This window comes from Rhizomucor pusillus, assembly GCF_041956525.1.
Source record: "Rhizomucor pusillus strain CBS 183.67 unplaced genomic scaffold VTP01scaffold_3, whole genome shotgun sequence".
NCBI classification, from domain to species: Eukaryota; Fungi; Mucoromycota; class Mucoromycetes; order Mucorales; family Lichtheimiaceae; genus Rhizomucor; species Rhizomucor pusillus.
This window is the reverse complement of record NW_027192145.1, coordinates 796,322-808,622: the sequence shown is the minus strand read 5'-3', so window position 1 is coordinate 808,622 and position 12,301 is coordinate 796,322. Positions and strand designations below refer to the sequence as shown.

At 45.4% G+C, this 12,301-nt stretch overlaps 5 protein-coding genes across 5 annotated transcripts; 2 read left to right on the top strand and 3 right to left on the bottom strand.

Annotated features, from left to right (window-relative positions):
- Positions 1–215: 215 nt before the first annotated feature.
- Positions 216–1,287, top strand: VTP01DRAFT_6513 (uncharacterized protein; the record flags this gene model as incomplete). The annotated part of the gene is made up of 6 exons (XM_069385423.1): positions 216–426; positions 509–590; positions 650–801; positions 876–984; positions 1,053–1,113; positions 1,183–1,287. 6 exons carry the CDS (start codon positions 216–218, stop codon positions 1,285–1,287), a joined length of 720 nt encoding a protein of 239 aa, XP_069242886.1.
- Positions 1,288–2,084: 797 nt separating this feature from the next.
- VTP01DRAFT_6512 (uncharacterized protein) lies at positions 2,085–3,732 on the bottom strand (the record flags this gene model as incomplete). Its single annotated transcript, XM_069385422.1, has 4 exons — positions 2,085–2,425; positions 2,505–2,552; positions 2,620–2,696; positions 2,771–3,732. 4 exons carry the CDS (start codon positions 3,730–3,732, stop codon positions 2,085–2,087), a joined length of 1,428 nt encoding a protein of 475 aa, XP_069242885.1.
- A 1,584-nt stretch (positions 3,733–5,316) lies between these two features.
- VTP01DRAFT_6511 (uncharacterized protein) lies at positions 5,317–7,741 on the top strand (the record flags this gene model as incomplete). Its single annotated transcript, XM_069385421.1, has 7 exons — positions 5,317–5,769; positions 5,825–5,973; positions 6,035–6,416; positions 6,485–6,570; positions 6,638–6,824; positions 6,887–7,361; positions 7,419–7,741. The coding sequence occupies 7 exons, from the start codon at positions 5,317–5,319 to the stop codon at positions 7,739–7,741; spliced, it is 2,055 nt and encodes a 684-aa protein (XP_069242884.1).
- A 527-nt stretch (positions 7,742–8,268) lies between these two features.
- Positions 8,269–9,006, bottom strand: VTP01DRAFT_6510 (uncharacterized protein; the record flags this gene model as incomplete). The annotated part of the gene is made up of 1 exon (XM_069385420.1): positions 8,269–9,006. One exon carries the CDS (start codon positions 9,004–9,006, stop codon positions 8,269–8,271), a length of 738 nt encoding a protein of 245 aa, XP_069242883.1.
- Positions 9,007–9,443: 437 nt separating this feature from the next.
- On the bottom strand, positions 9,444–11,629 carry VTP01DRAFT_6509 (uncharacterized protein; the record flags this gene model as incomplete). Its single annotated transcript, XM_069385418.1, has 4 exons — positions 9,444–9,959; positions 10,027–11,217; positions 11,286–11,504; positions 11,570–11,629. 4 exons carry the CDS (start codon positions 11,627–11,629, stop codon positions 9,444–9,446), a joined length of 1,986 nt encoding a protein of 661 aa, XP_069242882.1.
- Positions 11,630–12,301: the final 672 nt, after the last annotated feature.

The following is a 12,301-nucleotide window of genomic DNA, read 5'->3' as shown; positions in this document are numbered from 1 at the left end:
ATGTGGATCTGATAAGCTGATCCGTTACCTGATAGATAGAGGTCCTGCGCACACCATACGGTAGGCGCAGAAGCCTCGTCTCGCGGATAACCGTGGTTTTCTGCTATCCCTAACAGGCGAATGAAAGTGTCCCATTTGCATTGTCTCACAAATGACGCCAAAAATGTCCGCTGCGGCGCGAGCGGGAGGGCGTGCACTTCTTTCTGCATGAAAATATGCATAGTCGAACGGCTTATCTTCTTGGAATCATACTCGGTGCAATCGTCTTCTTTTCGACCTGCTCCACAGTCTTGAGGGCGCGACTGTTGGCGCTCAAGACCGCGGCCCAGTCTCTTGTTAACCGCTCGTCGCCCGTCCCGATCGAGTTGCTTGTCATGAGCAAATGCCCGGACAAGGTTTACTGCGAACAAGTCTTTGGTCAAGTCTGCAAGTACAACACAAGCCGCCCGTTTATACTCACGCTCGAGATACGTTATTGCTAATATTTGAAAATTCTTTACAATTGTAGTGGATAAGGTCAATGTTCCAACCAAACTCGACGTCAACTACATTGCGGAACCCGATCTGACAGAACCACTTTTGTTCGAATGGTAAGCTTAGCAATCATTGACGAAAGGTCACATTGTCATACGATGCAAATTTCTGCTAGCAAACATGGGCCTTCCGAATGCCTCGGCGATATCCAGGAATTATGCTTCAAACATGTGCATCCTGATCAAAGGGATTGGTTCGCTTTTGATCTATGCTTGAATGAACATTACGAAGACATTGGAAACGACAAGCAGCTTGCGCATGATTGTGGTAAGAGGATGAACGTGCAGTGCAGCAATGAGAATTCGTAATTTGGATCTCTACCCGATCCATATCTTGTTTAGCATCTCGACTTGGCAAGGATTATGCAAAGGTCGAGCTGTGCATCAAATCAAAGTTGGGCGTGGGTCTGCTAGCGAAATCGGTCGAACGAACAAAATCGCTTGGTGTCACGTAAGTTGCCGCTTCTTAATTTATGGTAAAGTTCATTGTGTGTTGCTAAATACAGTTTCGAATAATAGTAAGAGTTGCACAATATACATTGACAATCAACTTCGCTGCATCCGTGATGGCACATGGAAGGTAAGGCTCACATGATCTCTGCACCATGCTCTCTCTCCCTGATTGACTTTTGTTCCTTGAAAATTCTAGGAATGTGAAGGCGGGCACCAAGTGGATGATTTCGTAAAGACCATCGAGGATGCATATCATTCAAGAAACGTCTGCGAACAAGACAGAATTGCAATCCAAGTCTGAAGAAAAAGCAGTTTAGTACCGGTCGTTGTTATGTACAAAAGGAGAATAAAACAAGGTTGGAAGCGCAGGAAAAAGGATGAATGATGGGACAGTTAGAAAATGAGATCGATGACTTGCAGGATAGCTGCCGAAGAGTATCATTGTTAAATGCAAAGAACAAGAGTTATTCCAGCATATCCATATATACGTACCTCCTCCTAGAACAGCAAAGAGCAGCACACCAAAGGCAACATATGTTACTGGCAAATCCACAACCTTCTTCTCTTTCTAGTAGACAGAAAACTCTTAAGTACAATGCACTCATCAGTATCCATCTCTGTTGACATACCAAAGTAGGCTTAACGTGACCACGTTTGTTGATGTTACTCTGGTAAACTTGGTTCTTTTTGCGAATAACAGGTGCAGTTGCCTTCAAAAATAAGATTAGATGGAGTTAATGACAGATTCTGAAGTTATAAAGCTCACCATTTTCTGCTGCAATGAACGATGAAGAACGCAGAAAGGAATCTGCTTGCAATCTCAGACAGACATATCATCCGCATTTGTCCACGAGGCTCATCCTGGTTGGCTGGAGCGTCCCTGTGGACGATTGACAAATTGGATCCATTTGCTTTTGCCTGTCCTAGGAGACACAAACCCTTCTTTGCTATGATAGATGGTATATGCGGTCATGAATATTACGTTAGATAGCTCTTCAATATGTATTATGCAGACTAGTGGATATTTTCTGAAGGCCGTTTGAAAAACTACGATAATTACTGCAGCAAATTATCATTACAGGGTGGGGGAATAAGCATTTACATATGGACAGAAGGATGGTGCGACAGATCATCGTCAAGGAACGCAGCTGGTGGTGGTCCTTCTCTCAAGACATCGTGGTAACTCGGTAATTTGTCATATAAAGATGCATCCTCCTCTGTGAACCGAATGTGTGCTTGCCTCGCTGTAGAACCATCCAAAACGGCGGTGCTGCCATCGCTGGGAGGGACCGTTCCAACTTTGATGGGAAAGCTGAGAGACATCCGCCGAGCCAAATTGTTGACAAAGTAGATGGCAATGCGCACTTTGTGCGACACTTGGAGAACTTGAGTGTTCAGATCCGGAGCTGTTTGCGGTGATGTCAAGTCCAATTTGAATGCTAACAGGAGGAAAATGGGTATCATGTGAGCATGGATATTCCTGACATGAATAGAATCATGGATTTTCCTGGATTTCACCTAATCGGCTTATGTTACTCGTTTCGCTCGCTCCCATATGCCTTACTCCTTTAAGATTTCAGCAGTAGTTACTACTACCAGATATAAATAGCATGAGAAATCATTTGTTACTTACGGCACAAGTGTCGTGTACGTGTGACCATGACCTCGCTCATTTCTCGTCCTCCGTCATTGAAAGTGCTTATTCGCAATCTACACAAAATATACCTTGGGTTTAATACTGAATGATTGTCGACATCGATTGCATAGCTCGAAAGAATACTTGCGGATATTTTTCGAATTGCTCGAGGTATATTTCGATGAGAGCGATACGCGCTTCATCTCGTAACCGTTCAAATTTACACGCCAACTCGAATTTTCGTTGCTGCAAACAGACAAAACTAGGCACAGATACTTCGTATCTCATGTGATGTTGGCGACATCCGCGGTACCTTATCCGCGGCTCGTGTTGAAGCAGTTGCAGACTTGCATAGTCATGAGAGTAGACTTTGATTGGTTTGTAAACACGGCAAAAGGGCCTCAGTTTGCTTGTATTTTCAGTTGTTGTGGTTCCCATGGTGGTGCTGAATGCAACATCTTCCGCGGATGATGTAGAGGATCGACGGCGGACGAGGGCGTGTCGAAAAGAAGGTGAAGACAAGTGTGCGAAACTAACGGTAGCGTTCCAATATGCGAGTTTAATCGATTCGCCCCACGAAGCCAACTGTAGCTGCGCAGATAGTTCGTAAATGATCAAATGCCTTGGAAGCAGTATACTCGGTGGTAATTTGTATGCGTTGTCGATAACAAGCTCAAATGGCCATCGTGATGTTCCTTCTTCGATTAAAACTGGTTTTTCAGGATCCAATACGTGCAAACTCTGGGACAAGATTGTGTACCGAAAATTACTGTATCCCATGGCGATGTAGGCTGCTCTCAAGGCCATGCGATCAGCGAGTGAGAGGTCCCTAGACCTGGGATGAAAGAAGCTTGCAGGCCAATAGGAGGGGTCACTGCTATCGATATCCGTCGGTGGCTCTGCGTGCTTGACCGCTTCGTTGGATAAAATGCTGCGGATAATTCCCTTGAATCTGATTGAGATCCTGCGCACTTTCAAAGGTCGCATCAACTTCAACTGGACAAAGCCCCGGAGCGTGTATGCTCCGCTGGGGATGACATTCTCGCCGTTGAAGAGGTGGATTGTGTCGCTTTCAGGTATAATGTCGATGGAAGCGAATGGTATGGTCATCAAAAAGAAAGTGAAAGAAAAGCGAGAAAGAAAGAGAGAACGTGTGGCACTCGTGAGATCAACGCTCTGTGATGCTTGTGAAAGATAAAACTGGTCACATGCCAACCAGAGATACCGAGTAAAGGGAAGATACAAGTGGTTCTTTATTGTCATGCTTGTACAACCTGAATCTGAGTCGGTCAGCGGCAATAGGAGCACAGGAGTACCACGCTCACGTTGTTTTACGGATATCATCGCTAGCGAAGACTTTCTGTTGCCAAGCGTGTTTATTTTGACGATGTGATAGGTATTAATCAACTCCAATTCATACAGGCAAAGTAGTAGAAGCCTTGCTTTTAGACTGTTGCAAAGACTGTTTTTAAATATCATAAAATTCGAACAGGTAAATGTACCATTCATTTTGCAAGTTCGCTTGTACCAATGCATAAAGATTTACCACAGAAAAGATAGCTCAGCAAATTTTCACATCGCAGAGATCGCAGATGTAAGACAAATACGGAAAGGATTTGGAAGCCAACACTTTGCAGCAGCGTCGTCTGATAGACACTTGACAATGGCAGGAGGACATCGTCTAGGCAAGGTGTACAAAAAGGCAACTGAGCGGAAAGAAGATAATAGTGTTCAAGCAGCAACTAAACAAAACGTAGCTCTCATATGGAGCAGATCATGGGGTAAACGTTGACAACCTTATATCCTGCATCACACTAACTTATTTGATAGCGGAAAATGTTATTACGAATCTCGGCTTTCCTTCCAACGCTTTTCAATGTCCGGCCAAGTATAGTGCAAGGCAATATTGTAACAGCCTCGACAAACTTTGCGTGATCTTGGAGGTCTCCGTTCAGCCGCCAAACCGAAGGCAATCAGCTATTCTCACTGCTGCGAGTAATACAGGGATGAAAACTAGGTTATATCATGGTTGTGGTCAGATCCTGGCTCCTGCGTTATTGTTTTCCTAGCCACGCAATCTGGTTGGATGTGTTTGAATGATAATCACCGCTGAAACGTCACCACAAATGGTCAAGAAAGCTCTCGTAGCCAGCAAAGAGAACAATATGGAGTGGGAAAAAAAGAGCCACCCTTTAAATTTGGACGGGTCGCTGAAAGTTTAGCTGGTCGCAGTATCTTCGACTAGAGTTTTTCGCCGACGAAATCTTTGTGATGTAAACATAAGCCGTCAAAGCTAAACAACAATCAAAGAGAATTTTTTATGTGATCGTTTTGACAAAGATTATGTGGCTGGCTTTTTTGCACTAAGATATCGTTGATTGTCTGTGAGGCGATCGTAGTTGACTCTTATAGCTAGTCGTCCAAGTCGTATGAGAGAGTTTGTGGTTCGGGCTTCCATCTGCTGTGTCCTGAGAACAATTTTTCTTTTGCTCTCAAACCCGCTCACCTGTTTCTTCTTTCAATTTTCCTCTTTCCTCTATTCACCCCTCTCTGCACCTTCTCTTCTTTTCAAGGAGAAACGCTGTGGTGTTTTTCGCAAACTCCACATAGCCTGGCTATTTAACGGTCAGGCAATATTTCAAAGCTTTTCTTTGTCATCTCGAGTCGTACGAAGAACACATAATATACAACACCATGTCCGATTCACAATCACAGCAACAACAACATGTCAGTTTCAACCTATCTGACGGCTCTCACGAAGACGAGCCGGACGGGTTTAGAAACTATTATGCACCTTTGTCTCGCTCTGTCAGCGATCATCCTTCCGAAATGTCTCCAAACACGTCACCTGAGGGGTTTGACCGCGATCAACCTTCACCATCTGGAACGTATGCAACGAACTTTGCCAGCGACCACAAACCTTCGACTCATCAGCGCAGCACGGATCAGTATGGTGGACTCTCCATGTCGCACACTCACGAAATCATTGACCAATCGAGATCCCATGACACCGAGAAGGTCGTTGAAGTGTCGGCGAATCAACGATATGTTCGCCTCAACACGCTACTCGGTAAAGGTGCGTATAAGGTTGTCTACAAGGCCATTGATCGTGAGGAGGGCTACGAAGTGGCATGGAACAGCATGCAGGTAAGCTTTCGAGTATATATCGTCAGGTCTTGATTCTGTTAACACTATTTTCCAGGCTGTGCCGAATCCCGAGAAGGACTTGGAACACGAAATAGAAATCTTAAAGTCTGTCCGACATCCTAACATTATCGCTTTCCATGACGCTTGGTATCAGAAGAACGAATTTGTGTTTATTACAGAGCTCATGACTTCGGGTACATTGAGGTAAATAAGCTAGCTTTATCCACAACTGAAGTTGGGTTTCTAATATTTCCTCGAACAATAGAGAGTACATCCGGAAATTGAGCTTGCCCAATCTCAAAATCGTCAAGCGCTGGTCTCGACAAATCCTAAAGGGTTTAGCGTATCTTCACGGTTACAATCCTCCCATTATTCACAGAGACATCAAATGTGACAATATTTTCATCAACGGTGCTCACGGTGAAGTCAAGATCGGTGACATGGGAACGGCTGAGATGAAAATGGGCAAGAAGTACACAATTATCGGCACCCCGGAATTTATGGCCCCAGAGATGTACGAGGAACAGGGCTACAGCGAAAAGGTCGACATCTATGCATTCGGCATGTGTCTACTAGAAATGGCCACCGGAGAATACCCTTACGGGGAGTGCAGAAACCCTGCCCAGATTTACAAGAAAGTTTCTGCAGTACGTGTTTAAGAGACTTGGGCATGATCTCATAGATACTGGTAATTAATCATTATGTCTAATGCTAGGGAGTTAAACCGGCCTGCCTTCAGAAGATTCAAAATCCAGAGGTACTTAATATCATAGAAAACTGTCTGGGTCCTGAAGAGGAGAGGTGAGTTGAAGCTGCATACATCTAACATGGTAAAGCACAAGAATCGTTAACCAAAAGTATCTGATAGAATGTCTGCGCAGGAAATCTTGGAGCATACTTTCCTTGCAGTAGAACCTGATGTGCTTTTACTTGCGGCGGATCCAGGCCACGTTCATCTAACACTTCAAGTGGTATTCAAAGGTCTTGACAAGCTATCCGTCAAGTTCGACTTTAATGTTGAAACGGATACTGCTGAACAAGTTGTGAGAGAGATGGCAAGTGTTAATTTCCTTGCCGGACAAAGTTACAGCAGTTAATGATGAAAGAACATTTCTAGATTGAAGAGCAGGTCCTCCCAGAACGATATCAGCACCATATAACCAAAGAGATCAACCGCATTCTTCGAGATTTGGAGAAGCCCAATGATTCAGAGCAGGCAGAGCAGGCCCGGCAGTCAATATGGCGAAGGGACACTGAGTCTCGGGCAGAAACTGAAATGCGGAATCAATTGGATCAGATGCGCAGAGAGCTTGAGCGGACGACGGAGCATGCGCGTGACATCGAATCCAAATGTGAAGAGTACGAAAACCTTGCTCGAACAGCCGAAAGCCGTTATCGAGATGCTGTACGCAACTTGAAGGAGTTACAAGAGTTGCAAAAACTGAGAGAAATTTCCGCTGATGAAAGCAAGATCGAACCTGGAATACATCACTCGTTTTCGACGGCCGATCTGGACAGACTTGAACGAGAAGGCCATCCAGAAGCGACGTCTCCGTCAACTCGCGATGCTCTTGTATCTCGAATTCTTGAAGGTAATCCAAATTATTTGCAATGGATGTTTGTCGGCTCTGCTTAACAACGCATTACAGAATATTCAGATGATACAGAGATTGATGTGTTTGTCCGCGATTGTGCCACTGCAGCCCATCGAAATTCGGACAAAGCTCATGAATGGATCAACAAGCTCAAAAACCAAGATATCATGACTGTCGGTGATCTTAGGGATTTGCACGACGAAGATTGGGCAGGCATTGGTCTTACAGTGTTTGCACTGCGTGCTCTGAAGAACATGCTTAAAGGGAAAAGACTTGCGGGGCAGAGCATAAGTACATTGTCTTCCCATGGTGGTAGCAATGGCATGACGCCTGCTTCCTCTGCACCTCCTTCAGCCCGTTTATCTCCTCCCTCATGACTATACAAGTAGATTGCAGGTCATTCTTCTTCCTTTTTCCTTTCTTTGAACCTCTTCCAGCTATCTGGCTATTTTCTCCAATCTCCCCCCCATTACGAACCAGTTAACTCCCACCTTATAGTAGTCAGCAGTTTGGAGAGGATTCTCTAGTGTTATTCTTCTCTCGCTTATTTGATAGACACACGGGCCTTTTGATAATCTTGTACATAACAAAGAGGCTTCAAAAAATGGATTAAAAAAGCTTCACACTGCACAGACTGTTTCCACAGCGAGGTGGGTGCCACTGCTTTTCTGATCCAAGTGCTTAGCAACATAAGCATTCCTATCGATGCTAACACAAAAGAAAAGAATATATTCCTTCAAATGGACGAGATCTGCTCAATTCAATTGGTGCAAGGACTTACAATGGAAAGAAGTAATGTGCAAAATCTAACATAGGGTTTCTTTAATGGAAATGCTTTTTACAATGGATACCTGTCAAATTTCTTCTTTACATCGATACTATAATTACAGTCTCTGATGCAATTCTATGGACAGAAAGTGACAGTGTATTTGTTTGTGCGGCATCCAAAGGTGCTTGTGGCATCATCGTAGGCATAGCTGTAAGCATCCTTGCAGGCTTTCTTGAAACCATCAGCAAACTTGGAAGCTTTGCATTTGGCCGGTGAGTTATAAGCACCTGTGCAGCAGTACTCTGGAGTGCCAAAAGCAGCGCAAGCGCTCCGGCATTCGCCTGACTTTGTTTGCAATTCCTTGGGACAGGAAGGAAGCTTAGAGCACGAAGGAGAGCCGCATTTGCCAGAACCACCGTGGGGAGAAATATCGAGAGGCAAGTTGAAACCGTCGACAAAGGAAATGTCATAAAAGTCAGAGCCGCCAAAACCATTGAAAAGAAACTCTGCCAAAGAGACGCAACCAGATTTTGCACAGTCGCGCTGACCATCCTTGCAAGCCCAGAAACGGCCTGCCCACTGCGAATCGACCTTGAAGTCGTGCGAGGAACCGGCAACGATATCGGTGGTTTCTTGATCTGTATCAACACCGTTTGCAAGTTTGTATACATGTAGTTTGCTGCTGCAGCTGTTCTTGATAGTTACAGTGACATCGCCGTTGCCGCTGGAGGCCGAGTTGCCGCTAGATCGGCTGGTAGTAGTCGAGGAAGCGGAGGAAGATGTGACAGACGAAGAGGAGGAAGAGGGGGAGCAGCCTGGAGCGGCTAAGCTAAGACCGGCGATAGCAAAAAGTGAAAGCAGTTTGCACAACATCATATTTCAAATATAGATGAAGGATTGTAATGGGTCTGTTTGAATGAAAGTAATCAGGGCAAAAGATGCAGTAAAAAAAGATATAGAAATAAATGACAAGTAGAAACATTCCCCTCATTTTTATAGACATGCTTGCTGTCAACTGTATCCAATGGAAGCATTGAAACCATGCGTAACTTTCTGGTTCGTTGCAAAGTATTCCTGGCGTTCCGGTACCTGAAGAAATCTTCCACGTGCACACAAATGTTCCATTGTCCAAGTCTGGACTAGATGATATTTTTCTGTGGAGAAAATGTTTGGTCGGTGTCATCAAATGACGGTTGTAGCTCTTTCATTTCGAGACAAAAAGGAGTAGGGTGAGAGAATAATGGTTATTTACAGACTATAAGGCTTTCTATGACGAATTTTTCTATAAACTACAAGGAAAGTTCAACTTTTTACTGTTGAGATTGACCTTGGCCTTGGTCCTGGCTTTCGGAGGAGTTGGCAGCACGCTGCTTGTAGACTTGCTCGAAAAGCTTGAGACTGCTCTGTTGGAGGTCATCGATCTTGGCCTTAAGCTCCTCGGGAGACAAGGAAGCTTCGCCAGACTGAGCCTTCATGGCTTCAGCGCGGAGGTCAGCGATTTTTTGCTTGAGGGTTTCAGCCTCAGCCTTGTCAATTTGTTCCTTGAATTCATCCATGGCCTTTTCAGTTTCAGTGGTGACAGAGTCAGCACGGTTGGCCATCTCGATGGTCTCACGGCGAGCACGGTCAGCTTCGGCGTTGGCTTCGGCTTGCTGGATCATTTGCTCAATTTCATCGCTGCTCAGACCAGAGGAGGCGGCAATGGTCATGGACTGATCACGGCCAGTAGCCTTATCCTTAGCGCTAACGTTGACGATACCATCGGCATCAATGTCGAATTCGACTTGGATCTGAGGAACACCCTTGGGGGCAGGAGGAATACCGGTCTACAAAGATCATCATTTAGTATAAGCAGATCATAATAAATGACTTCATCCCGCTATCAAAACTTACCAAGTTGAAGTCGCCAAGCAACTTGTTGTCACGGCAGAGTTCACGTTCACCCTGGAAGACACGGACGTTGACCTGGGTCTGACCGTCAGCAGCGGTGGAGAAGACTTGAGCCTTCTTAGTAGGGATAGTGGTGTTGCGGTTGATGAGACGGGTGAAGACACCGCCGAGAGTTTCGATACCGAGGGAAAGAGGAGTAACGTCGAGAAGCAAAATGTCAGTGACGGAACCAGCCAAGACACCACCCTGGATAGCAGCACCAATGGCAACAGCTTCGTCAGGGTTGACAGACTTGCTGGGATCACGGCCGAAGACGTTCTTGACGGTCTCAATGACCTTGGGCATACGAGACATACCACCGACGAGAATGACATCGCCGACATCCTTGTTGGTGATACCAGCATCCTTCATGGCCTTCTCGCAAGGAGGAACGGTGCGCTGGACGAGATCGCCGACAATAGACTCGAACTTGGCACGAGTGAGCTTAGTGTTGATGTGCTTAGGGCCAGAGGCATCAGCAGTAATGTAGGGAAGGTTGATATCGGTCTGGATGGTAGAGGACAATTCAATCTTGGCCTTCTCGCAAGCTTCACGGATACGTTGGATGGCCATACGGTCGTTGCCGAGATCGATGCCAGATTCCTTCTTGAAGTCCTCAACGACGTAGCGGACGAGGTGGGAGTCAAAGTCTTCACCACCGAGAGCAGTGTCACCGTTGGTAGACTTGACTTCAAAGACACCAGATTGGATTTCCAAGATGGAGATATCAAAAGTACCACCACCAAGGTCATAAACAGCAATGGTCTTGTCACCAGATTTGTCAAGACCGTAGGCAAGGGCAGCAGCAGTGGGTTCGTTGATGACACGCTGGATATCGAGACCGGCGATCTTACCAGCATCCTTGGTAGCTTGACGCTGAGCATCGTTGAAGTAGGCGGGGACAGTGACGACAGCATTCTTGACCTTCTTGCCGAGGTAACCTTCGGCAGTCTCCTTCATCTTACCCAAGACGAAAGCACCAATCTGGGAAGGAGAGTACTTCTTTCCCTGAGCCTCAACCCAAGCGTCGCCGTTGGAGTGAGGGACGATTTTGTAAGAGACGGCCTTGACATCAGCCTGGACAGCGGGGTCCTTGAACTGACGACCGATCAATCGCTTGGTAGCGTAAACAGTGTTTTGAGGATTGACAACGGCCTAGAACAATAACATTGCGGTAAATATCCTGCTGATTGCCCTTTGACGATCCTGTATATCCTACGTACCTGACGCTTAGCAGCTTGACCGACCAAGAGCTCGCCATCCTTGCCGAAAGCAACAATGGAAGGAGTAGTACGGGCACCTTCGGCGTTTTCAATGACACGCGGGTTCTTGCCTTCCATGACAGAAACGCAAGAGTTGGTAGTACCCAAATCGATACCAATAACGGGTCCGCTCACACCGCCAGAGCTGTAACCTCGAGCAAAGCTGGACAAGGCACCAGCCTAACATTAGAACGATCAGTAACCTGCAATCACTTTGAAAAGCTGGTTTTCATTGTCGTGCTTACATTGTGTCGGGCAAGAGAAGGAATGAGGCGGGAGCGAGTAGCCTTGGCCAAGTTGTACATTTTCGGAAGAGAGAGTTGCAAGGAACAGACCGTGGGGAAGGTCACCTTTTCAGGTCTTTGAATTTTTTCGGTGGCTGAAGCGGAGGAAACGGAAGGTACCAGAAGCATATTTGACTCAGCGCATTTGCTGTCAGGAACCCTTTCTTAAGAACATCATATGTCTTCCCCGGTGCAAACCGAACAGCGATTTGTTTGTTGTTCTCAGTATTACTGCTATCTATGTACTTATGTAACATACAATCAATCACAAAATTATTTTTTTGGATAATGTCATCATCTACGAAGAATAAGGAGCCGGATCTTCGGCAAAACGTTTTGCACCTGACGAATGAAAATGAGAGATGCTTTGCAGGAAAATAATTGGACGACAATTCCAAAGACGATCTGTTTGAAGAAGGAATACAACACAGATTACACGTTTGAAATACGTTAATACTCTAGGAGCACTCCACCCGTTTCAATATGAAGATATTGATGGATTATAAGGTCAGAGCACGTAAATATATTTAGTACAGCTACCTACTAGCCTTTGTAGGATGTAGCAAATTTCCTTCATCATCGCAGTAAACGAGGCGCTTAAATCCTCCATCTTATTATCCATGATCACCCTGTAGCATTTTTCTGAAAGGCACAATAAGATTCAGAGTAAATGGATCAGGATACAAGGTATTA